Source organism: Phoenix dactylifera, chromosome 6, assembly GCF_051530095.1.
Source record: "Phoenix dactylifera cultivar Ajwa chromosome 6, Ajwa_hap1_PhDact_Kaust_v1.1, whole genome shotgun sequence".
Lineage (NCBI taxonomy): Eukaryota > Viridiplantae > Streptophyta > Magnoliopsida > Arecales > Arecaceae > Phoenix > Phoenix dactylifera.
This window is the reverse complement of record NC_143195.1, coordinates 34,210,797-34,238,666: the sequence shown is the minus strand read 5'-3', so window position 1 is coordinate 34,238,666 and position 27,870 is coordinate 34,210,797. Positions and strand designations below refer to the sequence as shown.

General features: G+C 37.1%; 1 protein-coding gene across 6 annotated transcripts; it reads right to left on the bottom strand.

Moving 5' to 3' along the window:
- Window positions 1-1,179: 1,179 nt before the first annotated feature.
- LOC103711663 (E3 ubiquitin-protein ligase BRE1-like 1) lies at window positions 1,180-25,298 on the bottom strand. 6 transcript variants are annotated; one of them, XM_008797903.6, is made up of 19 exons: window positions 24,728-25,298; window positions 18,521-18,682; window positions 18,303-18,390; window positions 16,581-16,805; window positions 16,309-16,476; window positions 15,791-15,984; window positions 15,609-15,692; window positions 15,367-15,486; window positions 15,079-15,265; window positions 14,815-14,975; window positions 14,648-14,719; window positions 11,834-11,910; window positions 7,958-8,152; window positions 6,951-7,023; window positions 6,773-6,859; window positions 2,505-2,642; window positions 2,235-2,437; window positions 1,986-2,151; window positions 1,180-1,717 (listed from the first exon to the last, which is right to left on the bottom strand). In XM_008797903.6, exons 1-19 carry the CDS (start codon window positions 24,839-24,841, stop codon window positions 1,586-1,588), a joined length of 2,646 nt encoding a protein of 881 aa, XP_008796125.4. In that variant the 5' UTR covers window positions 24,842-25,298; the 3' UTR covers window positions 1,180-1,585. The 6 variants fall into 6 exon arrangements, with proteins under 6 accessions (XP_008796125.4, XP_026662234.4, XP_038982477.3 ...); XM_026806433.4 differs by having other exon boundaries at window positions 16,309-16,431; window positions 24,728-25,282; XM_039126549.3 differs by lacking the exon at window positions 7,958-8,152 and having other exon boundaries at window positions 24,728-25,282.
- Window positions 25,299-27,870: the final 2,572 nt, after the last annotated feature.

Below are 27,870 nucleotides of genomic sequence, written 5' to 3'. Positions count from 1 at the left end.
TGTGCATGTGGAGAGCTTTCCCTATGGGGCAAGTTTGTGCATAGGAGGAGATATGGCACATCTGACCCATGAGGAAACTTTGTCCAATGCGTCTTGGGCATGGCGAGCTGTTCTCCATACGTGCACGCAGGTCTATTCGAGAGGGGTTCTGGCATGTTATCGGGATTGATATCTATTTTTACTGCAGATCCATGGGTCTATTCTTGTTTCTTATAGCGCTTGGAATCCACCCCTGTAACAACAGCATATTGCCTGGGTTGATATTACGCAAATGATTCCTCTTTCATGTACTCAGACTCCGGATAGATGGTTTTGTCGATGCTCTTCCAACCAGCACAAACGTGCCAGGGATGTTTATCATTTTCTGTCACAGGATGCTGTTCAAACTCATGGTCAACATTTGAATAATTGGATCATGTTATGGAAGCTGCTTATCGTGCCTCGGGTTAGAACATTTTGTGGAAACTGTTTCGGAATAGATTGCCTGCTAAACTTTGGCTTTATGCTATGCAATGAGCATATAGAGAAAACTTGCCCATGTACTCTCTAATTCATCATTTCTAATCCTCCTGCAATGAGCTGGAAGTAGATATATGCTGACCATGCAGACACTACGTGCCCGCTTGAATATGACTGTAAACCGACTTTAAAACAAAAAAGGAAAAGGAAAAATTGTCACACCATCACCACATTCTGCACCATTTTCATCATCTCAGAATGGGCTAAAAGCAGAAAATGTGGGAACTATATATATTTCAATACAATCTTTTTGCATATAGTAAGGTTTAAAACACAGGCTGCAGATTAGGAATATAGGTTTAGTACAGTGCCCAAGAGATTCCGCAGCAGGTTTGCAGGCGCATAGAGCTGCATCCCAGCAAGAGATCAAGAGCGGAACGTGTCATTTTAGCTTTAATCTTCCTGCACAGACGAACTGCTGTATCGAACTTACAATCGAACACATCGTTCTGCCTTAGATGAAAGGACCAGGTCATTCAAAATGATGTCATGAAAGAAACAAGAAATAACTAGAAGCTTTGCTACACTGATTTTTCACAAGTAGCCAGATCCATATGTACACGTACAGAGGACAGATGCCTCAGGACAAAAGCTGTGTCAAACAATCAAAATTTTACCATGCCACTTGCTCGAAAGAAATGTACATCAACATGCAAACTGTTAGAATCAACCGGAGCAACCTTAGAATTTCTTATTAGCTATTGCAGGCCCGACTAATTGTATATTGTACAATGACAGATATGCAGGGGAACAATGGGCTCTCCCATTGTATCTCGAAACAATTGAATGGATGGGGTAGGCTGATCCAATAGTTCAATGGATGCACATGGGTCTCTACATAGATGACCTGAAAGTCATGTGCAGAAAGACCTACACCTTAAGCATGGGCCACCAATTTCCTGCAACCTGCTATGGATGGAGAAGGGCTGCAAACTCACCTACCCAATCAATTCCCCCTGAAGATATGTTACAAACACAAGCATGCGCACAGCCGGTAACTGTTGTTCACAAGGATCTCAATGCCCTTGGAATTCCATCTCCAGCACAAACAGCTTGCACATCCTGATCATATATAGATAGGTTTCACATCATTGGGCCCAAAACTCACTCCACATGTCGGACACCTGCGTTGGCGATTTTCAAGGGTCCTTTGAATGCACTTATTACAGAACAAATGGTAGCATTTGGCAATAACCACCTAGGTCCATGAGAAAAGAATTGCATGTCAACATATGTGGACAACAAAGAGAGTAGAAGCCAGATGATTAACATGATAGCACTTATCAGAAGAAATAATCACATACTCCAGACTCACATTGTATGACATATAGCTGAAAGTACCAATAAAAAGTTAACGTTATGTCCTTTTCTACGCTTCAGTTATGTAATCAAATAGGCTCCATAAGCAGATACAGTAATTTTTTTTTATAAAAAAAAAAGACTAAAAATCTATGTTGAGTTCTTACCTCTTTTTGCCGGTCAAGGCAGATACTGCACTTCAGTATTCCCCTGTATTCCCTTATTTCTTGCCGAAGCTTTTCCAGGACCAAAGAGCCCTCAGTTTGAGCCCTAAGATGTGCAGCTTTCCTTGTCATGACTTCCAAGTCCTCCTCTATTCTCTTCCTATTAAACCTGATTGATTCAACAAAGAATTCATAAGCTTTTAGCAACACAATCCCATCAAAACTACAAAATAGAAGATTAGCAATGACTACCGCTCCATCTCTAGCTCTATTAGCAGCTCAGTAACATCCAGCTGGCTTGCCTCCACCTTACTTTGTATTCCATCCAATGATTGCCTCAACTGGTGAGGCTCACTCCGCACATCCAATAGCCTCCTCTGGGCATTCTCCAAAATAACACAATTCCGCGACCCATCCTCTGCCAGTTTCCCAACCTGCTCTGACCAAACTTTTAACTGCAAAAAGCACAATATTAAATTTCAAGAACCCATTTCTTGGGGAACCTACCATTTAAAAAGTTACCTGCTCATCCAAACATCCGAATTTCAGGTTGTATAAATCCATGACTGAATTTGCTTGCTGCAATTTTTGGTCCATCGCTTGTATTTCTGTTCGCAGCGCATCATTCAGTTGCCTTGCTCTCACACCCTCAATAACAAGCTAGACAAGGAATCATACAGAATGAGGCAGAACTTCAAAGTACTTCATACAAATGCAGCAGAGGAACTATTTTCACTAGTTGCTCATTTTATAATTTTAAAATCTGTTCTTGCTAGCATTAGGCTGAGTGAAATGTTTGCCATAGTAACCAGAAGCAGATGTGGAAGCGGGGGGCTGGTGCAGGTAACAGGAATCTTTAATAATTAAATGTCTACATGAGAAAAATGGTAAATGAGGAAATAGCTTTAGAGAATAGGAAGCCCTCTGTTGGCATAAACTTTTTAGCTACAGAAAATGTATGTGATTTAACTCCAAACATCTTAAATCTAATTCAACGCACTGAAACCATTTACCTAACTAGGGCACCAAAGATAAGAAATCCCCTATAACCTTAACCTACTAAAACCGATGTAAGGTAATCGTCAGAGTATACTTAGCCTCCAAGCTTCATCACCTCCTCCATAGTTTCCATACCATAAATCTGAAATTTTGTAAAGACATTATAGTCATGATAATTTTAAGTCGGCTTGATTCTCATCTTGCCTTGTGCCTTAAGGCAAAGCTCTTTGAAAATGCCTTGAGACTCATGGCTAAGCTATATATAAAGTGAGGAATAAATATTGTATTGTTTGAGACATGTCTTATGCCCACAAAATGCCTTTCACAGGTGCACATAATTAAGCTTTAAATACTCACAACCAATGGAAATTTGGGCATAAATTTCATCTGTTTGAATGGTTTTCTTTTTGTGGCTAAATGAGAAATATGAGGCTATGTCATTGTAAAATTTTAAGCTTTACATAACAGTGATATTAAACCAATTAATTTTTTTTCGCACTTGAAGAATGAAGTTCTAGATCTTTACTAACACCTAGCCAAGTAACCACCCCTAAACACAACAATCATTTCGTTTATCTTGCATTTTCATGAAATACTTCTCATTTTCAAACTGCTTTATTTGATGAAACATGCAGACATGATATGCCCTCTTTCCCTGCCCATGAACGAATCAATCTTTGATCTCCTGCAATTCTGTATGATGGTTGATTACTTAGACAAATTTAGAGGCAAATTTCTTTCCCAAACATGCCATGACTAGCATCGAGGCTGCTACTGCTCACAACCCCTCCCTCTAGCCATTCAGAAACTAGCAAAATCATACAAGAGGTCCTTTCTATTCTGTTATCCCAAGGATGCATGCTCCAGGCCACCTCATAAAATGGGGCATCAACTATCGGGGTGATACACTTCTGCATACGAGTCAACAGGTTGAGAGCAGATAAATGAACCTTTTTGTTTTACAGATCCCATTATTTTCTACAATGTATTGGAAACAACACATTTGGATGATAAATTGCAAAGCCAATAAGGCGGTCTAGGTAAGACAAGATTGACCAACCTAGCACCAATATCAACGATTGGACCCATGCAGCAATCATAAAGGTGAAGACCCAAGCCTATTCAAACCTTGTAAGCTTTCTGTGTGATCCTCCAAAATCAATAGGACGGAACCTGAAAATAAGTCTTCTAATTATGTACCCAACAAACAATTGAGTCCTTGATGACTATACTTATTGCCATTTCTCCTGCAATCAACTTTTATACTATGGAACAGCAAGAAGCAAAAAAAAAATCTCCAAGTTACAGTATATATCTGACAAGAAAGAAAGAATCCCAAGAGAAGTAAGGGGACACTAAAATCGAAAACCAGATATGATGAGAAATTCATATTGTCAGAATATTCTAAATGCTCACAGCAGGCTGCTATCTAATCCAGCCAAATGTCAGTCTACAACAATTTTTGCAGCAAAGTCATCCGATAGCAAAGAGGATGCTGTCCCATGCTTCTGACAATCGACTCAAAACCATCAGATCCTTTCATCCATACAACATCAGCCAGCAAGTGCCTCTAAAGCCAAATTGAACATCAAAGCTATGTGGCAGCTGTCCCACGGCTAAAAATATGAGGCATCACATGTCAGAATCCTGACCACAGGCATCCATGACCTAAAAAGTTTTATATTTCAAGTTACTTGCTTTTGAATACCAACATTGTGCACAAAAGAATACTTCACCAAAGCCAACATATAGAAAAACTGAAACTTTATCACTTTCATCACGTCCAACATAGAGCTTAATTCGAGCACATCTTGAAACGTATCAATTTTGGGGTACAGATAAGGGAGATATGGTCATTTTAGTGAATTGTACTGGTAAAAGTTGAGGACAAGGATGCTAATAGTTACAATCTTGCCATTGCATGGCTGGCTCGACTGAAACATGATGTGACAACTATTTGTCTATTTTTCTTACTAAGCTTTGTTAGGAAAGATTGCTTATCAAACTACTAAGTCCTATTAGTATTAGAAAATATATTTTTGTTTTATTTTCTCATTGGAGTTGGGTCCTACAAGAATTAGGCAATGAATCCAATATAGATGGGGTGTTACTCTTAAAGTTGAGAAGGAAACCTATAGGCTATGGCTAGAAAAACTGATGTACTCTACTTTTTCGCATGCATAATTAAGTTAATAATGTTTAAGTTTTCTCTTCTTCCTTCTTTTGTGGTTTGAGGCCACGGTGAGAGGTCGAGCAACTTCAATTAGAGTTTACGTCATGATCTTGTGTACATCCAGGACAGTTCCAACAAAGCCTTGTGAAGTCAAAAACATGTGACTGAAGGTGAAGCTAAAAACAAGTGCAAGGTGGAAGGTCAAGCTGGAAAAGGTGTAAGGCCTTATAAATATCTATATTACCGGTTTACCTTGAACCCTGCGTTATTCCTCATTTTATTTCATTGTTTCCACTTCCATTGTCCATTAATTTATCTCCCTTTCACCTACTTGTCTATTGAATTGTGCTTACTCTTTACATCAGAAGAAAAAGTGGACCCCTACCTTTACCTGCATCATCCCCTCAGCTTTAATGCATAACTATCTTGCAGTGATCTTAAAAGCAGTCCACAAGATTAGTATGATGGCCTATTGTTTAAGCATTACCAAACTTAAATCTTTGGCATTTTGGAAAGGATGAAAGGCATTTCGTCCTTTTGTCTTTTCTTGAATATTTTCTCCAATCTTCTCTTTGATTGCTTCCTAGCTGGCTTTGTTCTTCTTCTATAATTTTGCTCATTTTGTACATAAATATGACCTTAATTTCCTCTTTTAAGAAAACAGTGAGTATGAAAAATCCAATCAGAATTACACCTCAGTGTCCTCCAAAAACATCAGCAAGGTCTCCACTTAAAGATAAGCTCTATATCAACCTCCTATTAACTATGCCAAAGTTAAGACAACTATTTGTGTTTTTGCCCTTGAAAAATGATTATGGAACATAATCAATAGGCCAAACTTACAATGCATCCTCATTAAACAAAATGATATGTTCTACAGAAGCTTCTTTATTATGTTTAATTTGCACAAAATGTCCTCAGATATTCCAAGCCAACATACGTGCATGGCATTCTGTTCAACATATATGCACAACATTCTTCCTTTTATTAAATTGTTTTATAGGTTTTGCGCACATATTGGCAATTGGATTATTCACAATTCTTAGGTTCAACCATGTTCATGATATGAAAGAAAAACATTAAATTCTCCAGGACAAAGGGCTTCTTCCTTTGCTTTGTGTTGTACTTGTAATTTCTTTTTGCTGATCATAACAAAGACTATGCATCTAACTTGTTATATGTCATAAATACATGCTTGTAAAATCGTAAATGTCAATGTGCATGTCCATTTTACATGCTGTAGGTATTGTGTAGCACGACATCTAGAGAAGCAAATGCCTCATACATGTCTGGCTCTGATTTTAATACAAGAATGCATGTGGTGTAGCAAGATAGCTTTCTTTGTAAAATCATTAAGCACTAAATCTTCAGAAAATGACACAAATGGCTACTGAAGGTCCAGTTTACATCCTATGATTTATACCAAGAAAATTTTGATTGCTTATTCTAATCCCCTACTTCATAAAAATAGTATTTTTATGTTCTCCCATGCAAAGATGACAACCATGCCATGCTATCTAACAGAATGTAAGCTTACAAGGTGCTATGACAAATATTGAAGGAACGGACTATAAACAAACTCAACTGTAGCCATTACAAATATAAATTTAAAAATCACCTTGATGTTGTAATCATCTCTTTCTATGATTTGCTGCAACAGGTGTTGATTTTGAGTTTGCATGTCTTCGTATGCTTGCCCAATACTCTGAAAGGAAAACGTGAAATATTTACTCTTAAATATACTTCCATCAAGTAAGACTGTCACTTCTAATAATATTACAAGAGGAATTTCGAACCTCAATCTCAGATAAATAGGCTTCGCCCTCCTCATGTTTGGATTTCAGAGTCTCAGAGTGCTTACATATTTCCCTAAATAGGATGTAACCGGCATTTCATCATTAACTTCTTCAAGCACAACAACAAAGAAAAAAAAACTCTAAACAACCCACCAGTTTCTATTCCTCTGCTTGAACAAATACAAATATAGGTCTAAAAATGAATAAAAGGCTGACCTTGACAAGTTTAAATCAGTAGAAAACGGATAGCTCTTGAGCTTCTAGATCATATACTAAGGAGGGAAGATGATACAATCGACTCCACTAACAATCAAGAACCGCTGCAACAATTATTAGCTGGCTTGGTGAATTTACCTCACCAATCTTTCATGATACATGCTCCTTACAAAATTATATCAAGGTTTGCAATCCCACCAGCGGCCCCGTACCTGTACCATGTTGGTATAGCGCTGGTACCATGGTCGGAATGATACATGCTCTTTACAAAGTTATATCAAGGTTTGCAACCTCACTGCCAGACACATACTAGTATCATGCTGGTACGGCATCGGTACATCCGGTACCAAGGTTGGTTCAGCATATTGTAGTAGTTGGTCCAGCATCGGTACATCCAGTACCAAGGTCGGTTCAGCATATAGTAGTAGTAGTAGTAGTAAGGTTTGCAGCCTCACTACCAGATCCATACTAGTATCATGTTGGTACGGCATCGGTACATCCGGTAGTTACAAAGTTATATCAAGGTTTGCAACCTCACTGCCAGACCCATACCACTATCATGTTGGTACGGCATCGGTACATCCGGTACCAAGGTTGGTTCAGCATATAGTACTGGGTCAGTTCAGTGTTTTGTAGTAGTAGTAAGATTTATGCTTCATGCAATCTGCAACATGTTAAATGCGAGGACTAGAACTTACGTTGCTGGCAAAGTATGGTCCTATATTAGTATGTTTACACATTTGTCTTCCTTCAATAGTCCAAGAGTCATAGAAAAAGACAGAAACAAGTACCTTCCAGAGTCTTCCAACTTCTGCCTCAGCTCAGCAATCTTAGCTTCAGCAGTGGCTAGTCTCTGCTGGGATATTGCTTCAGCTTCATTGGCTGCCTTAACACGAAGCTCCAGTTTGTGTTCATCAAGAGATGACTTAAAGCTTTGAACAAGAGCCCATGCCTTGTATTCCATGTCCCTAGATTCTATCACTTCTCTGCATAGCCCCCACCCCCCACAAAAATAAAGCAGCAATTTTGGCGGTAAGAATCGGACAAAGACAGTAGATTAACATATATTAACAAACAGAAGCACTGCCAGTTTTATACTTATGGTCTTTTTTGTTGCTTAACAACATTATTTTTAAAAGAAGGTATGCCATCAACTTATAAAATCAATTAATCTGCAAATAGTGAAAAGCCAGTAATGCATAAAGTTTCAATTTCAATAGTTGACAAACATAATGCAATCATGTCCCTAAAAGCAAGCTGTCTCACCAGCAACTGCTGACAACTTTTGCATACCAAACTAGACACTACATATGCAATATATATATATATATTAGAGAGATTGAGAGAAAGAAAGATAAGAGAGCTTCCACTTTTTCTTTCCATTCCTTAAATAAAATTAGGAAAGTCACCAGATAGAAAGAGGACTTAATCTGTCCAAGCAAAACTGTATTGTAAATTACGAAAGAGTAAGAAATGGATTGTCCACTCAGATAGGCTCTTACAAAGCATGTTGGAAAATCAAATCAGCTATAACCTAACCTAAGTCTTTTATTAACAAATTACTATAATCTGGATATGAATGGCCAAACCATATTACAATACTATAATTGACAAGCATGTTAATGAAACTCTCGCAAATCAGTCATTGACTTTACTATAGTTATACATGCTCATCCAAAAAGCTTATAGCAATTCCGCGGAAACTTCAGTTAAATGAAGACAGTATTCGAATGATCAGAAACACAGAACTAAACCTAATGAATTCCACTTACTGCACCCATAATGAGCATGTTGAAATCATGGAACAGCATTTACAAGTATATTGCGTAACGAAGGATTTTATGAAAGCAAATTTTATTCCTGATTAATAATGTCGTGCACGTAAGTGCATTAGGTCAACAGGACAGCCTATCAGAACAATAGAAAATCCGTTCCAAGTTGTAAGGTTAAGGCTTTGTTTGGTTGCTGAGAAAGCAAAAGAAAAGACAGCTATGTTGGAATCTTTTTTCCCAATACTTGGTAATCAAGGGGAAACTCTAATACTATTTTTCATTGTCAGAGCGGGAAAACCATTCCTAGAAATCATCGGGAATGATTAGTTCAATTCCTTTGTTTGGAGAAGTCCAGGTAAATTCATGGAAAATGAAATCTGATAGCATATAATATAATATGCACTAATATATCAATAATAATATTAATATAATGGCATTATTTAATAATAATATTATCTTGATACAGTTTAATATGATTTAATAATGAATATTATTAGTATAGAATATTATTAATATTCATGATGCTACTATAATACTAATATTACTAATGTTAGTTTCAGATAATATATAAATAAAATAATGTAATATACGTTAATTATATATAATACTATATAATCGTAGTTTATAATTATGAACTATATACCAATAATAGTATAACATACTCTATTATATAATAATTTCAAATTATTAATATAGCGACATCAGAATTAATCTTGTAACAATGTCTATAATAATTACATAATTCATGTTAATGTAATATAATATTAGAAAACACTAATTCTAATACTATTATAACAATAATAAAAAATAAGCAGATATAAATAACATATAATATACCATATAATAATATCAATGCACTACTATAATGACTAAAAAACATATCATAATAATTATAGTAACATTATTGCAACAATATATAATATATTATGTAAAATAATATAAAATAGTATATAATATAAATATTTAATAACTTTTCTATTAAAAATATCATATCATCAATATTAATATAATAATAATATTTTAATCTTATATTATATTATTAAAAAAATGATGCAAACAAAAATATTATTATAAATATTGTATTAGAATAATTATAAAATGAATCCAATAGTAATTATTTTTCTTTCACTTTCTAAGCAATCATAGAACTTAAAGGAGTGGGCATTCCAATTTAAATTTATCAAGGAGAATAAAATGAGCACTCCTACCTCATTAATATGTATAGGCTGATCTTTCTTGCTTAAGGACTCAATCACAACAATTTTCAAAAAGTGATGCCATTATAATCAATAAACTTAACACTCAAAAAGGTACAAGTCTCACGTCCCACCCACATTGTAATTGTCAACAGAAAGACACTAAACTCTAAATAAAATTATAAAACTATTTCTTCTCTCCCTGTATTAAGTCATTCTGACAATACATAAAAAGGCTGTCCTAATTTTAAGCCCTAAGCAATGCTTGAAGTAGGCCAATAGCGACACAGCCCTTTGGTCCTGATCCTCCAGCCAAATTCAAGGACCAAACAAGAACCGAGCCAGCCCTGTGCTGCCCTTGGAGCAAATTAAGAGCCTGTTGCCCTTGGCTGAGGCCATGAGTCCCCAACGGTTTGTGTGCTGGTTGTGGGGTGGGGGATTACATTTTTAAAGATCCAGAGTGTCCATTAAAATGGGCAATCTGAATTAAAATTTTAATACTTAATTCCAGCTCTAATACCCTAATCATCACCCAATCACATCCTTCTCAATTCCCCTCCCTATTCTCTCCCGTGTAGTGCCGCCTCTGTTGCATTCCCCAACCATCGCCATTCATCGTTGTCGATCTTTCACAAGTCATCATTGTTGTTGGGGGGAGGGAGGGGATGTTGGGTTTAGGAGAGTTCTTGTTGCACCCAAACCCCAGCTAATCTCTCCTTCCTCTCCTCTCTTTTGACCAACAACTTGAAGGCCTGCTTTCTCAGACATTGCCCCCAAAGCCCCACCCTAGGACGATGCAACCTCCAACAGGAGCAAGTCACTCCTGACCTCTTCCTCCTCCCTAATCTGCTCCCATGCTACGGAAGCCCCAAAAGTCTTGCTAAAATATCAAGAAGCCTTCTTTTCCTGGTTTGCAACCAATAATTGCTCGAGGAAGAACCTTACTGCCTTCAGCAAGAAGAGCAAGCCCACCCTCAGTCCTCATTCCCCTACATCTATTCAGCCAAACTTCCTTTTCTTCAGATGGGGCATGAGCTGAAGCATAGGCTGTTTTGAACTTATTTGGGCTATGCCAGGCCAGATTCCCGCGCTAATTTAAAAAGGCAGAGGTGCAAAGCAGGCAAGGCGTCCAGAATATGAAAGAGGCAAGGCATGAGCCATATTGTATTCACTAAATGGTTTAAAAATGCATCGACAAATAATGTAAAAATAAGAAAGTATAAGATATAGCTACTACACTCGCAAATGACTACAATAATTGGCATGGATAGCATATCCCACACACCAGTATGCACAAAACTTTATGATAACGACACTATCAAACAACATCTAGGTTTGAATTCGAGTCCACGCACAATGTGATGCAAAACACATTAAAAGAGATCCATTTCTTCGGATAACCTAACTTGCATGCTTCCCATACAAGGCACAAGTTAAAAATATAGGGTGTGCAGTTTGCATGAACAGCTTGACTTCACACCCTTCACATTATAAAGCCACCAAATGTTCTACAGAGCCTTCCCTTTAGGCACAAAATGAGGCAATCCTCAAAAACCTTTACAAAAAAATGCCAATAAAAGTTCACAATGAAAATAAGACAATTAACTAAATTCCAGTATATTAAAACTAAAGACTCCTGCAAAATTCAATGCTTTAAAAGAAGGTATGTGGCTTTATATTAAAGAATAAAACTTGCTACCTGGAATCATTGAATTCACATCTATACATCTCTAGAAATAGCTTCAACTCTTGATTAGTCTGTCTTAAATCTCGAACCTACATCACCGTAAACATGCAACCGATGGTAAAGCAGGATACAGCAAGTGCAAAATACAAGATATAAAATAGCAAACAAACCAATATATCATTTAACACATCATGACAAGAGGGAGTAGAGATAGAAAAATTAGCTTAAAGAATACCTTAGATCTACCAAATGTAAAATTGGTTTTTACCATGACATTTACAGGTAATGTAAAACTATCACAAAGGCTATCACCAGAAGAGTTGTCGATTTAATTACAAGTCAAAGTCAAACATGATGGTATAAATGTAGGTTATTTTTTTAATATATGCAACGATGAGATCTACAGGCCATTAGTCCAACTCAAAATGTTTGGCAAGAAAGGAGATATATGCACATATGATGAATATGCCAAGTTGAGGATGGGCATGTTGAGAACCAAGAGCGATCTCAAAATCAGTACACTATGTAAAGATTCGGACTAGTACTAACAGGAAAAGAAAATAAAGTAAATCCTTCTGAAATTGTTTAGAAATAAGCAAAGATCAAATCAAAATGTTGAAAAAGTTGGAGGACGACCAAGAAAGAAGGACTAGGTGCAAAATCACCTTAACAAGCTTGCCATTTCAAAGTATTTTATTTTAGCCTTTGATATGATTAAACAACTAAGTAGCAAACAATGAGTATCATTTACATTTGATGTTTATGAAAGAGGTTGTACGTGGGATGTTGTATTTTCATGTCACCATCTTGTATAGGCAATTAATATGTATAACTATAACTGAGAAGCCATATCGTATCTAATCTGACTTAACTAATTAGGCAACTTTAATAATCTTCCCTTCTTTCCTCTTACATGTTAAATATTAAATTAGCAGAAACATGATTCTCCAAATTCCTTTTCTTATTTAATAAGCTACAAAACTGGGAAGAGCTCCCACAAAACCTTGCAGAGCACCCCAACCTTGAGAAAGGTGGCATTCTGTCTCAGGTTTTCAATACAACCATTACAACTAACCATCAGGCTAGCCAGCATGTTCAATTTCCAATTTTTTCAAAGATCATGGCTAGTTTATTAGGTCTTAACTACTACTCCAATTCCTAAATTCAAGCTTCAATCAAAAGAAAAAAGAAAAAAGAAAACCTCCTCCCCAGTTTGGGGCAGCCCTTGAAACAATCCAAAACAAGTGTCGAAATCCCAGTCCCAGGAGCCGTATCGGTCCGGGGCTGGGTTGAGACATTCTCAACCCGAAACTTGGACAAGTTGGCATCTCTGTGATTCATTGGGACCCCCTTCTTTTGTTTTTTATTATTTAAAGGTTTTTGGGAGTTGTTTGTCAAAATTTAGGTTTTAAGATGGGTTACTTGAGCTGATGGTTAGGTTTATGGTGCTGGCACCGATACTAGCGCATTGAAAATACTTGCAAAAATAATAATAAAATTGAATGAGACATCATATCAATCATATCATGGAAAAAAAATATGAATTTAAATAGAATCTGTTTTCCTTACAGTATCAATAAATTTGGTTTCCTTACAATGTCATGAATTTTCTTCTGTTAAAAAAAAACAAAATCTAGTTATATGTTGAAAGATCTCATTCATCTCGCTACTATACAGAAGTGTTGAGATAACAACAATAATCCCTTAACAGATGTAAAATGTTGGGACCAGATTTATTTGTATATCCACCAAAAATCACATTTTTATTTGTCATCTCATTTACCATGTAAGCCCTTGAAGAGTTTCATCTGTAAAAAATATTATGAGAGCTCAGGCTAGCTAGTTCACACACACACATACATACATATATATATATATATATATATATATATATATATATATCTTTTCTTAACTACAAAATTCTAAGATAACTCTCTGAAGAAGAAGAAGAGAGCATAATAGTTCTATCCCAAATTTCAGCATTAAACAGTGTGACAATTCATGTTACATGAATGGGTTATTCATAGAGTGAAAATTTTGAATATTTTAGGTGTACACCCTTTGTTTCAACATAGCCTATGGCAGGTATCATACCCATGAATAGCAAAACTGCATATTATTCTACCATTCAGACAACCCAATATCCTGCAATAAGAACTGATGTCGCTCATACAGAGCTTCTAATATTGATATCAGAATCAATATCATTCTTGATTCATGTTGTCATAGAACCTAGCATGCAAGCAATCTGACAACTTTTAGTCTGTCCTTCCCCAATAAAATTGCACTAGTCAATGTTAGGCAAGAACCATCCTACTCTAGGGCGCCCTTTTTGTTCACAAATAACCTTGAATAAAAAGCAGAACAAAGTTCACTTACCAAATTTATTCAGCCAAGCAACTTTTCTAGCACCACTATAAAGTAGGAAAAGGGGATCTGGGATTCAGAAAAGCTGAAAAGCAGTTTCAGGTACTTGTCCCTCTTTAACCTGGCCAAAACTATTTGGCCATTATAGCCAAATAGTTTTTCTAGGTTAAGAACAGATAGCCAAATTTATATGTTTATTCACAATTAAACTTATGCAGTAACCAAGCAGGACCTAGCTGATTGTTGATTTTTTGGATCTAGTTCACAATAACTTCTAACTTACTGATAACTGCTTACTTGAAACAAAAGAACAACAATACCAAATCAAACAGTAATCAGAAGGCAAGATTTTGAAAGTCTACCAGCCCATTTCATTTATTTACTTGAACTAGTAAATGTGGCTCGTTATCAGTTGTTGGTAGGCTGAAAATAAAAATTGATGTACAGAAGATAGCATACCACTAGCTGCAGTTTGTTGACTTCAGAAAGCTGGTTAGCAGATCTATCAGATAAAGACTCCAGCTCATTCTCCTATAGCAAGAACATGGTTTAAGTCCTTCCGACGATCTCATATGGACAAACTAATGTAGATGCTTTTGTGTATGGCCTACTAGGCAAACCCTTACCTTTCTTCTTAACATGCCAGAAAGAAATTGAACTTCTCCTCGTAGAGAATGGAGCTCTGAAGCAGCTTCCTTGTATTTACTAAGTTCACTTTGCAAGATCCCCATATCCTTAGGTAGTGATAATACAAGCGCTTTGAATTCTGCGATAATTTTTTTCCTACCTGAAATGCACAACAGCGATGCCTAAAAAGACCGTATTGAATGACAAGGTGAAAAAAGATCTGCCGATGTTCTGAAGTAGAACCAACCAAAATTTCAAGATACCTGGTTCTCTTGAAGCCTCTTCAAGCTTGGTCTCCAACAGAATCCTTTCCTCAGCTAGTTTCTGCAACCTCTGCTCTAGCTCAGCAGTTCTAGATTCAGAAAAGGATGATACTCTCCAAAATATGTCAGCTAGATCAATTTTCAAACTCATTTCCTTTTCATGCCAAACAAAGTTGTCCTTTTCAACCTATTGTGATAATTAAGAAAAAGAATTTCAGCATACCAAGAAGTGACTCACACAACCAGCATATCTACATAGGCTACTCATATCTACCAACCAGTTATCACCTGTAATTTCTCCAAAGATGCTCGACACTGATCCATTTCTGCCTTTGATTTTTCTAACTGATCATTCAGCAATTGAAAAGCTTTGGATGAAGATATATTCTTCACATCCACTAAAGTATTCTGCAAATTATTTTCCCCAACACAATGAAATTTCAACTGTACTCAGACTGAAAAAGTCTAGAATATAATACATGATTAGTTTGTATTTAAACTGATAACTGAAAGTAAACAACAAAACTGACCTGCAACTTAGCTAACTTCTTCAAAATTTCAATTCTTTCTTCATGTAGACTCCTAATCTCTACCAGCCGGCTTGAAACCAAATTCTGGTCAAGATTCCCAAATCAAAGCATGAAACTATCAGTGTATCACATCAATTAAAAGAGCTGCTAAATATCACAAGAAATTAAGCGCTGATATCTACCGTCAGTTCCTTGAGTGCACACTCCAGATCTTGCAGTTCTTTTTGTTTATCTCTGACCTTATCTCCACCAACATGTTTATTTCCTAACATTGGAAAAGGAGATGATGTCCCTTGTGTTGTGTCTCTTTGTGCCTTGAGGGTTGCCAGTTTACGATTGCTTTCTTCCAACTCAGCAATAGTACTTGCCAACTCCTCTTCACAAACAGGGTAGCAGCAATAACACATAATTACTTTGTGTTAAAGGAACAGGGCATATATACATTCTCAACATTATGTAATACATACACACACACACTAATTCTTTGTCCAGATTGGTGCCTACAAGGTGGTGCCCTGTAGAAGAATGGGGCATGCCCTTGAATGTAATCAACAATCTTCTTGCACATTTATGAACAAAAAGTTGTTAACTCCACTATTATATATGTAACGTGATATTTGTTGCAAGAATGCAAGCACACACTGCATGTATGATGTACAGGAAATTTTAAGAGGATTGTCTAATAGATTTGACAAAATACCTGCCAAACGTTTATGCTCAGCCTTATTTTTAGCATCTGCATCTTGATGATTCTGAAACTTATCTGCCAACAGTCTGTGTTTCAGATGAAGATCACCTAATGCCACTAAGGAGTTCCCAAGTTCTGCATGCAGATCATTAGTGGTCTTCCATAATTGTCTGCTGGGCTCTATGGTGCACCCAACCAAAATAGGTCAGAAACAAATTTCAAACACAAACTCGAAGTGTAAACTGCTGAAATAATAATTTGCAACATGAGCTTGGAGGCTTTACCATCTTCTGGAAGAGCCACCAGGACAGCAGCAGCAAGTTCCTCATTTACATGGCACACATCATTAAATGAAGCTATAATATTTTGTAAAACATTTTTTCCCATCAACTCCATTGCTCCTACATCATCTTCCTTTTGACTCGAGCATACAGAATTCGAACTTTCAGTAGCACCAGTTTGGAGGAGTCTGCTTAAAAAATCATCCTCTGTGGGGCAGGATGCTCCATCTGAATGAGAAATTTAACAATCTGATATAAGTATTTGTTAATCCAACAACTAAAGAAAGGACTATATGAGAAACGTAACATTTGAAACAGATTAAGATGATTTGAAAACAGAATTATCAGTTACACAGTTCTCCATTGAATGAGCACATAACCTGATAAGCTGGTCGAACAGTGTCATACATACAGATGCTCGTTTGCATAAAATATTCCTGACCAAAAGAAAGAAAAAGACCTGAGCTAACCCTGACCCATGGCAACTCCTACTATAATACGAAAGCCCTCGCAACTCCAACATCCATTACCTTATCATCTCAGACAAAAGAAGGATTTCAAGGTTACATCAAATAGCTGCACAACTTTAATGATTTCAAGAGGTGGTTCTGCTGGTCACCGTGCACCAAGCTGAGACAATATTGGCACCAGCATGGGTTGGCATGGAACCTATCAAAATCATTTTTTATTTAAAGAGGTTTTATTTTTACTTCTACTTTATTTTTGTTTTTTCTTTTGCATCGGCACAGAACAGCGCATTGCATGCTGCGGTCAACACAGCAATACTGCAAAGATGCATGGGACAGAGCAAGTACCAGCACCTGCTTCTAAAACCTAGTTACAGATCAAACTAGCAGTCAGGAGGAATCGTAAAAACGACATTTCTAACAAGTTGTATGCCTAGGTACTGTAATTTGTGAAACATTTGGAATATGACCACTGAAAAATATTAACGAACCTCGAGTTCCGGATCTTCGGATGGGGCAAGGAAGGTAGTATGGAACTAGTTAGTTTAGCTATCGTAAAAACCGAATTTAGCATGAAAAAACAGCAGGCCTACCAAATTCTGCTACAAATAAATCTACCAATTATATAGAGCTTTGAAATGCCAAGAAATACCAATGAAGCAATGGATATATCATATATTCCTTTGAATAGTATAGAGCTTTGCAATAGGCATCACCATGAAAATTATTTTAAGAACATCACTTCCTTAAATGTCTGGTATCTTATTAATAAGTCTTGCAGAAGCACTTTTCATCCACTAAGCAACAAAACAAAAGGGAGAAGGGAAAAATAAGAAGAACATGACTTTGACTAAAGTGGGGTGAGTCTTCTATTTTGAAAAAAGAATGGCATGAGATGTGCATTAAAACTCAAAAGGCAGCATAGACTTTACTGAAAGCCTTCTCATCTAATCCTTATGCAACAAGCCTTGCAAAAAGTGTGTATGTGCATTCCTCATCCCCCCAATGGAGCAATTTCTTTTCATAAGCTGTTAGGGAAAAAAAACAATAGTTTTCTTGTTAATCCACACGAGTTTCTAAGGCAGCACCATAAAGCACTCAAATCAAATATCTAATATGCACGAACTTTCATAACTAGCAATCTTTTGAACATAAGCTAAGGTAAAACTTTTAATTGTTTGTCCAAATTATGTTAAAACTAATCTCTGAAGAGGGAGCATGGAGCCAATTTATCAGAAAGAAGGCTAGAAAGTCTCACCATCTAACATATGAGAATGTCTTAAATCATATGCATCATTTGTAGATCCACTTGTGCAAACAGAAAGCGATTCCAAATCACCAACAAGCTGTTGAAACATCCACAAGAATATTATTTAATGCAATGCACAAGAATATGTGTGGAATATCATAATCTTTTTTTTTTTTTTGATGAAAAGGCGGAATATCATAATTAAGTTAGAACGAAAGTTTGCTTACTCGCTCCCAGGAGTTATTGACCACAAGTAATGTGTTTCTGTAATTCTTATGTTTCTCTTTCAGCTGATTGTGTTTATTCTCAAGAGCAAGATACTCAACTTTCTGAGATGCTAATTGTTCGACAAGCTTTTGATTTTTGTATTGAAGGACAGCAACATCAAGCTACAAGAATTAAATTACGAGAACAAATTACTTTATATCACAAAGAAGGAAAAAAATATTGAGAGAAAAACATTTGTCATAAGTGTAGCTTTTCACTGAGGGTTCACAGAACTATCAAGCCTGGAGACATCCAAAACAGGCCTGCCTTTCCTGTTAAGCATAACTCAAAATATTTGGTTTCATGACCATATAGAATGAATCAGTAACAGCAGTAAAAAAAAACTAGCAGCAAAAAAAAAAACTATAGCGGTTGAGCATACTTCAGTAGAAATTGACTGCTAAATGGTATTCGAGCATGTATCCTTCAAGGAAAAAAATCTAGTGCATCAAGTGTGACATGGGAAAAAAATTATAGATGGTGAGTGTACATTATGACATCAAACATCAGTATCATAATATAATAAAATGTATGTATGTATGTATGCCTGCTGGTTTGCACCCAAAGCTGGTTACTTCATCTTGTGATGGGTATACAATGCTTAGGACAAACACAAAATTCAACTATCAAAATTTAAGATAAAACAATCTATCTTTTTATCCTAACAGCTTGAAGTCTATCAAAAACCTAAGCTTGTCCTAATTTTATTAAGAAGCCTGCATCTTTCTTTTCAGATAAGTTTATCAAAACATAAATAAACCAATATAACAAAAGGTACGATTCTCCCTTCAAAGTTTAAACAGTCTCTCTTCTCAAATTAAAAGGCACAACTTCAATTTTCAGTTCTCATCAGATGATTAAGATCACATGATGCAACTACACAGTAGCTATTAAGCATGCATGAGAAAAGAATAAAGAGCAAATGTACACAAGAACACTTCGAAAGCTTTCGATGCTATGTTTTCAACTTAAAAATATCATGCATTACATAATGTGTATGACAAATACCTTCAGATGCCTGAATGGTTAAAATGAGGTGCAAGATCTAATCATTGGTGTAGTTGAATAACCTTGTAACTTCCTAAAATCTTTTTACTAAAGAATATTATTCCTGCAAGCTGTACAAGAGTGAACATCTACAAAAACCATGCAGGTGCCACTAGTAACGAATTTCACTAACTGACAAATTTAACCATATCTTTTACAAGAACTTGATGCTATCTAAAATAATGAAAGACATGGAAGAAAGATTAAACAAATAATTGTTTTTGTCTTAAAAAACAATATCTGAAAATTCAACATGTTAGGCATTGGACTTATGGTCTAGAATTAGTAAACTTTTATTATTAGATAAAAAAGCAGAACAACAGTCTGATATATCGATTACAATTAGATAAAAAAACAGAATAGTAGTCTGATATCTCAACAAGATGTTTACTTCCAAAATAAAAAGTACACAATACTCCTTTCTAGAAAATGATTAAAAAGTAAACAATACTCTTTTTCCAGAAAATGAGCAAAAGGTAGAGAAATAAATATAAGTAGTTCATAAATGTTTAAATATTTGACACTCATATAATGCCAGATAAAAAAAATTATTCCAGAACATGATACACCTATAATAAATAATTCACACCAATCAATCTAAAGCATGGATGATGGAGCAGGACAAAATGGTGCATCTTAACCTTCACGAGATTTGCAGCTACTTGCAGAGCTAATTACAGTGTCTCAAACATCTAATATCTTTTGAGAAACTACGTTGGTATCATGATTGATAATAATATTTTAGTGGTTCTCAAGTATACTACCACATGGTATAATGCCTATTTTCTTCATACATAATGCATGCCTCTGCATACGTATGCATGTATTTGTTCAGATTTTTATATCACACACCCTTCTTGTGTCTAGTAGAGTGGTTTTATAATTATTCAACTAACATGTGCTTGTGTCATTCATATGCGAAATCCATAGCCAGCTCGGTTAAGAAGTAGGTCCATGTCTAGGACTCATCCTAATACACCCTACGATATAGGTCCAGATTTCTTGTCTAATTGGATCTGATTCAAATACAAGTGAACTAAATCAACCTGCAAACCGTGCCAAGCATATACAGTCGCAACAAGACATGTGCATTGTTTTTGAAATTGGGACAATATACTATTTTACTAAAGCATAAGGTGAAATTAATAGTTGATAATCGCTAAATGCTTTTTTCTTTGCATGCTTCTTAATTACTAGCAATTTCATTATAACAAGCTAGAAACTAATGCATCTACACAATCAATGGCAAAAAACTGTTTCTTTTACATGACATCAGAAGTTGGTGGCTGACATCAAAGAAAGCAAATTGCATCAACACATTAATCATCTTCATGTTAAAAGTTAGAAATAACTAGACAGTAAATTGTTCATGATATAATGATTAATTAAAAAACTAGCCTGGCCTTTAAAGCAGCAAGACAAACACTAAACAAAGTACTGCTTGAGATAAATACTTAAATGAAGCTGAACACCTTTTTCAAAGATAAGCATTACTTGCGGTCATAAAATATTAGAATACAAGAGAACATAAACTACTAACTGTAAAGAGATGACTGGTGTAACAGGTAGAATTAATTCAATAAGCATTAGTCCAATCAGCCACTCACATCGAATACATAGATTACATAGAACTTCATAATTATTCAAAGTACAAATACATATTCATGGTTGGTCACAATCTACATGTCTGATGACAAACGGCATTTCTAGCAAGCAACACACATGGCTATAGTGATATACAAATTGAGAACATGAAGCAAATGCATCTACTATGTAAAAGTGTACTAGATGTTTTGATATATCTGTAAAAATAATGGTGATCTACCGCAGAAATTAGATTATATGAGAGAGAATTCGCAAAAAGAAAAAAAAAAGGAAATGTGATAAAGTTTATTTATAATCAAAGAGGTTAACTTTGCCTTTGAGTCTATGCTATTCTATTCACAGGAATCTGATGATGCCAGATTAAATCTATAAGTAGTAACAACAGAATCCAAGCAACATACTAACATATAAAGGATGTAATAATTCACACAGAATATGTGGTCAATCTTTTTGTTTCCATTAAAAAATGATGCAGGTAGCCAAATTTGTCAGCATGATACGGTGCATCGATAGTTCCACTCATTTTTATGACAATAGAAGTGTATCGTACTTGTTTATTTTAAATTTCATTTTTTCCTGATGGCCTCCACTTTGTGCATAGATGGCAATGCAGTGACAGAAGCTTAATCCAAACCGTTTCCCATAAAAATGGGATCAGCTATGAAGCACCTCTAAGTCAAGAAGTCTCCATGTAAGGATTGAGCAGAGTTTGCAACCAGCTAGCAACCTAATTCCAGTTATTAATAAAACTTTAGGCAAGAGGATTGAGTCATAAAACCTAGAAGATAATTGGTAGTAACAAGGTATACCATATTATTGACAGTTTTAGCTCCTTAAGCCAAGAAATACCCTCCACAACTTCCCTATACTGGGAAGACAAAAATGGATGATCACAATATTCCATATTAGAATTGTATGCATCTCCAAGGCAACTTATGAGCACAGAATTAAATCAGGATAAAATTTCATAGATGGCATAACATCATAAAAAAAATTTAGCTTATGTGTTCCAGATCTTAGTAGCAAAAGAAACTTGTACCTAGGATAATGAGCCCGCTTTGGAAACAGCCTGGTAACTTTAACTCACACCTTCATCATAAATACTTCCTTAATTGTAATATTTTAAAATATCCGTTGCCCTACACCTGCACCCACTTGTTCACCCTCTCTCATTTGAGGCAACTATGTTCCTTCACTCTTGGATATTTCTTAAACAAGCTTCTTCACAATCAGACTATAAATCAATAAAGGAAGGGAAATAACCGTTTATTTTGCTAAATAGGGCTCGATGTGATTGATATCAATAAGATAAATCGATAAAATAAGCAATGCCATCAAAATCATGGTTCAACAGGTCAAGGCTTTAAGTGATTGACACCAATAACTCATGAAAACATACATTAAAATCAGAAAATATCCCTGATCTGTTCACTGTTTTCTATGTCTAGAAGGTTAGAGGCATAAGGCGAGGCTTTCAAACGCTCAAAATGAAAGGTGCAAACCTCAAGAACTGAGACCTAAGCCTTCAAAACATTCCTTAAAAGATTTAGAATTTAAAGAAAAGCCATACCAACGGAAGCAAACATATGAATTTTGTGTTCAGACCCACCACCAAACTTTGGTACATATCAAAAATTGGACCACCAGAAAAAGATCATAATGGTTATTATATGATAATATATCCTACCACAATTAGGTTTGGCACTTAAGTCCCTAAAAAACAGCATCATACAAGCAGAGACATCTCATATGAGGAGTGGCCTGAGTTGCCATAACTAGAAACACGTATTGGTGCGGATTCAAGCAAGAAAAGATTTTTTAGAGACTCTCGCGGTACAGAAGCACTTAAGAAGCAGGTGCATGTTCAAGATTAAGGAGATTTGGAAGTAGGTTCATTAAACTATGTAAAAGATTCTTGCTATTGGGGTAGTTCATCGCACAAAGTGCAAGCCTCAAACATGCCCACACACATACGTGCCACATATCATGTAGCCTTAATTATGAGCCTCGAGGTATTTGGCATAGCCCAACCTCAACATGAAGTGAACCTCAAATTAAAAGTGTTAGATACATTAAATAATATAAATGTCAACTGGTCGCATTGAAAACTGATTTGAAGCTTTCATTCAATCATCGATTTAATTTTAACCCAACCTAGCTAGGTGTCACCTAACACACAGAATAATTCCCACTGACAGTTTGTCATCCTTTTCCAACTGATAGTTTCTCAAGAAAATAAAAGGGTTTTTTGCATATTTGAAATTGCATGCATACCCCCGTGAATTTACTATTCATGTGCACCTCATAAATATCTGAAATTACATGTATACACTTGCAAATTTGTTGTTTCTTTGTACGTCCTTATAAAGTATTTCTTTTTATGTATATATCCTCGCGAATTTACTATTTGCTGCATGCCTTATAATTTTTTTCTTTTATACACATCTATCTTTATTGAGTTAACATATACACACAAAACGAAATGGTTTATAAGAGCATACACGCAAAAAAAATAATTTATAAGAGTATATATGGAGAAAAAAAAAATTTATAAGAGTATATATGGAAAAAAAATAATTTATAATGGTAGACATGCAAAAAGAAATAATTTATAAGGCTATACATATAAGTATTGCAAGGTTATACATGCAGTTTTAGATTTTTATAAAGGTATATGTGCAAAAAGAACAATTCATAAGAGTATACATGTAGTGAACTTGGAAAGGTATTCACATAATTTCAAATGTTTATAAGAATATACATGCAAAAAAACCCAAAATAAAATACAATATGTATTTGTTTTCCATGTAAAGTCTATTTTTTCTTTAGCACATAAATAATGGGACACATGCACCCATGAAACAACTATACAACATAGATATGAGTCAAGCTTCAAACAGGTACAGCATCCTCTCCTCTACTGCAGCATTAACAATTACTCCAAAAGTTTTATGGAATCATACTGGATTTCATTAATTGAAAGAGACTCTAAAAACAACATCGCAGTTAATCTATACTGTCATATACTAACTATGGCAACTGATATTTTAGATGATAAACGTGTAACAATTTCAGTCTTATATCTTGTGCATCAATTGGACTCTCCTCTCCAGCCTCATTTCGCCAAAGCTCTCTATAAGTCCACGCATACTCTTTGGGGAACAAATTTTCCTTGTATTTGATAGGCAAACAACAAAGCAGTTAACTTCATAGAAGCAACCCAAAAAAACTAAAAATTAAAATCTTGAAACCGCGGTGCACGATTGGGGAACACATCAACCAAATCCTTGGATCAATCCACCCAATTACTTTCTTTAGTGCAAGAATACCAGCAATCAATATCGCATAACCACCACAAGTGCCCCTCCATCTTACAAGATTCGTCTTCCCCCGACCCCAACCCCAGAGATTACAAAAATAGTCCACGGGAAAGAACACTCTTAGAGACCACAATCAGATGAGATCATCACAAACTACCAGTAGGGAGGCGTTCATGAAATCCATAAAGAACGTACCTTCTTGTCATCGGAGGAAGGTGCCAGCGGCTGCTTCTTGGCAGCTGCTCCGGCAGTGGGGGATATGGAGCTGAAATGGCGCCGCTTCCGGTCCGGCTCGCCAGTGCTCCCCATACATACTAATAAAAGAGAAACCCTAGACAACCGTCCCACAGTCACATCCGGGCTTCAAAGGAGCCCGATTTCGCAATGGAGAAGCCAAAGATAGATCCAAGAACGGGTTCTTTCTTTGCCAAAAATGAAATTTATCAAAACCTAATTCAAAGATCACTGAAAAACGATGGAAGAAAAGAAGTTCCAGCAAAACTAGGGCGACAAGGCAGCTAAAGATTTCGACTCGTCTACCAGAATAGGTTCTTTCCTTCTCCTCTACCCACCAAATAGGCTAAAAATCGAGGAGATATGGGAATTCTTGGGAAGGGAAGCAGCGAGGGGGTGGGAGTTGGGGCCTGGGCGCACAGGAGGGGTTTTCGGATATGCAGCGAGGAAGACGCGAGCACACAAAAGAGGAGAAAAAGAGGGAGAGAGAGAGAGAGAGAGGGAATAACATTAGGATTATACGGGCGCGGTGCCGACGGGATTTATTTTGAGGAACCCTTGAGGGTATTATTGTCATTCAAGAAAATAAGATCGGGTCACCACCGGGTAGTTCTAAATACACCCCCCCTATTGCTCAGGACACCCCCAAAAATTAAAAAAAAATTAAATACTCTCTACACCCCCCCCCCCATTTGCTAAGGACACCCCTAAAAAATTAAAAATTCCTAAATTACCCCTACCCTCCCCACCCCCGCCTCTGCCTCCTCCTCCTCCCCCCTCCTCATCCTCCTCCTCCCCCTCCCCCTCTTCCCGCCCACCTCTGCCTCCCCCTCATCCCTCTCCCCTCCTCCTCCGCCCCGCCTCTGCCTCCTCCTCCTCCCCTCTCCTCATCCTCCTCCTCCCCCTCCCCCTCTTCCCGCCCACCTCTGCCTCCCCCTCATCCCTCTCCCCTCCTCCTCCGCCGATTCACCCTCCTCCTCCTCCTCCCTCCTCCCTCCTCCTACTCCTCCACCCCTCTACCTCCGCCCCCCATCCCCTCTTACTCTGCATCCCCCTCCGCCTTCTCCCCCTTCTTTGCCTCCTCCTCCACCCCCTTCTCCTCCACCTCCCCCTCCTCCTCCTCCTCCTCCACCTCCCCCTCCTCCAACTACCCCTCCTACCCCTCCCCCCTCCGCCGCCTCCTCCCCACCCTCCTACCCCTCCTCCCCTCCCCTCCGCCGAACAGAAGGATTCTGTTCGGTTGAGGGTTGCCGAACAGAAGCCTTCTGTTCGGCACTGGATCGCCGAACAGAAGCATTTTGTTCGGCGATCCAGTGCCGAACGGAGCACGAAACGGAGGAGGAGGAAGGGGGGTGTACTGAGAAAATTTCAAGGGCAATATGGTAATTACACTAAAGGTTAGTTTGGGTATTTTTTTTTTAATTTTTGGGGGGTGTCCTGAGCAATAGGGGGGGTGTATTTAGAACTACCCGTCACCACCCAGCCTCTAATGACGCTGGCACTTTACGTTTTTTTTTTATTTTTTTATTTTTTATTTTTTTAAAACGGTTACGCATTTCATATAACTGTGACATGAGTACACCCTGCTAAATTACGAAAAAGTAAAAGATACAAGGAGGGGTGAATGTTCGATACAAACGTCCACAGAAAATCCCCAGAATACCGAGCAACAAAAGAGGCGACCCAGTCTGCAGCCCTGTTCGCCTCCCTAAACACATGTCCAATCCGAACCTCACCCATCATCCGCGCAATCCCACGGGTCTCTCGAATGAGGGGGTGACCATCCCAAACCGATCCGCCCCTCGAATCTAATCAATAACCACAGAAGAATCGCCCTCAAGGCATACCCGCTCCACACCAAGTACATGGCATGCATAGGATATACCCTCCCACGCTGCCTGCAGCTCTGCCCCAACCACTGTAAGACCTGGCGTGCGCCGCCCTCCTGCTGCAATCAGCCTACCAAAATGGTCTCTGATCACAAATCCAACCCCTTCAGTCGCACCATCTGCTGACCGACTGCCGTCGAAATTTACCTTAAGATAGCCAGGAGGTGGGGGTACCCAAGAAACAAGGGCAAACTGGATCACTTTGCTTTCCCTGGACGCCTCTCGGCGGCAATGCGCATCCGGACCAGTAGGTTCCGTCAACCGCCCGGTAGGCGTTTCCCTGGAATTTTGGACCTGGGAAAGGCGTGAAATTTTTGGCCCGCGCCTGAACTGGAGAACGAATATAGTGAATTTAGTATAATAAACGGTTGCTTAGATGCAACCTATCAGACTATCCGGAGGCTAACACGGTGAAAAGCCAATAAACGGTTCTTAACAAACTCTGACGGTGGGATCACGTTTCCCATGCGTCATCTACCAGCTATTTTATTTTGACGGAGTCCAAAGGAGCCGCAAAACGCTCCATGAGTAAGGATGACTCAGCCATGATTAACTAAATTCAAAATAGCTCTAGCGGCTGTGGAGAGGCCCCGCCAGGCATATTTTTAGAAAAGTAAATATGACCGCGGAGTAGGTGGCCAGTCACTTCAAGACATCCTATAGGTTAAAAAAAAAAAAAAATTGCCTAAAATATTCTGAAACTTTTTATTTTCTCACTTTATTGCATGTATCTGTATTAAATATGTATGAATTATCTACTAAAAAAAAAAGCTAGTTTCAAAAAAATAAAAAAATATTTTACTTTAAAATAAATAAGAAGAGCATCCTATAGTTTTTTTTTTCCCAAAGAAAAAAAGATCCATCCTCATATTAATTATTCATGCCCAAATATTGGAGAATGCACTGGTAATTTTTCGAGCTTGGAACCTTTAATCGGCAAGAAGAGGGGTCTTGTATGTTTTTATGAAGACTTATCTCGTAGGTTCTTGCCTTGTATGTTTTTATGAAGACTTATCTCGTAGGTTCTTGCCTCCAAGTTCTTTCAAGAACCTGCAAGGTCATTCTATGGGCATCGAATGGTTCTATGAATTGTGTAAATCTGAAGTAAAATTCAAGCACAAAGCATGAGGCAAAATAGTGAAGCATGAGGATGGTTATATGTCATCCATAGTTTGATTAGTTAGTTACTCTTTATATATACCCCTACAAATATAA

Coding starts and splice junctions, on each gene's coding strand:
- LOC103711663 (XM_008797903.6), bottom strand. CDS start 24,841: ATGGGGAGCACTGGCGAGCCGGACCGGAAGCGGCGCCATTTCAGCTCC. Junction 15,487..15,608: donor AGAAGTTAGCTAAGTTGCAG/GTCAGTTTTGTT, acceptor AATAATTTGCAG/AATACTTTAGTGGATGTGAA. Junction 2,152..2,234: donor ATAGAGCTAGAGATGGAGCG/GTAGTCATTGCT, acceptor TGAATCAATCAG/GTTTAATAGGAAGAGAATAG.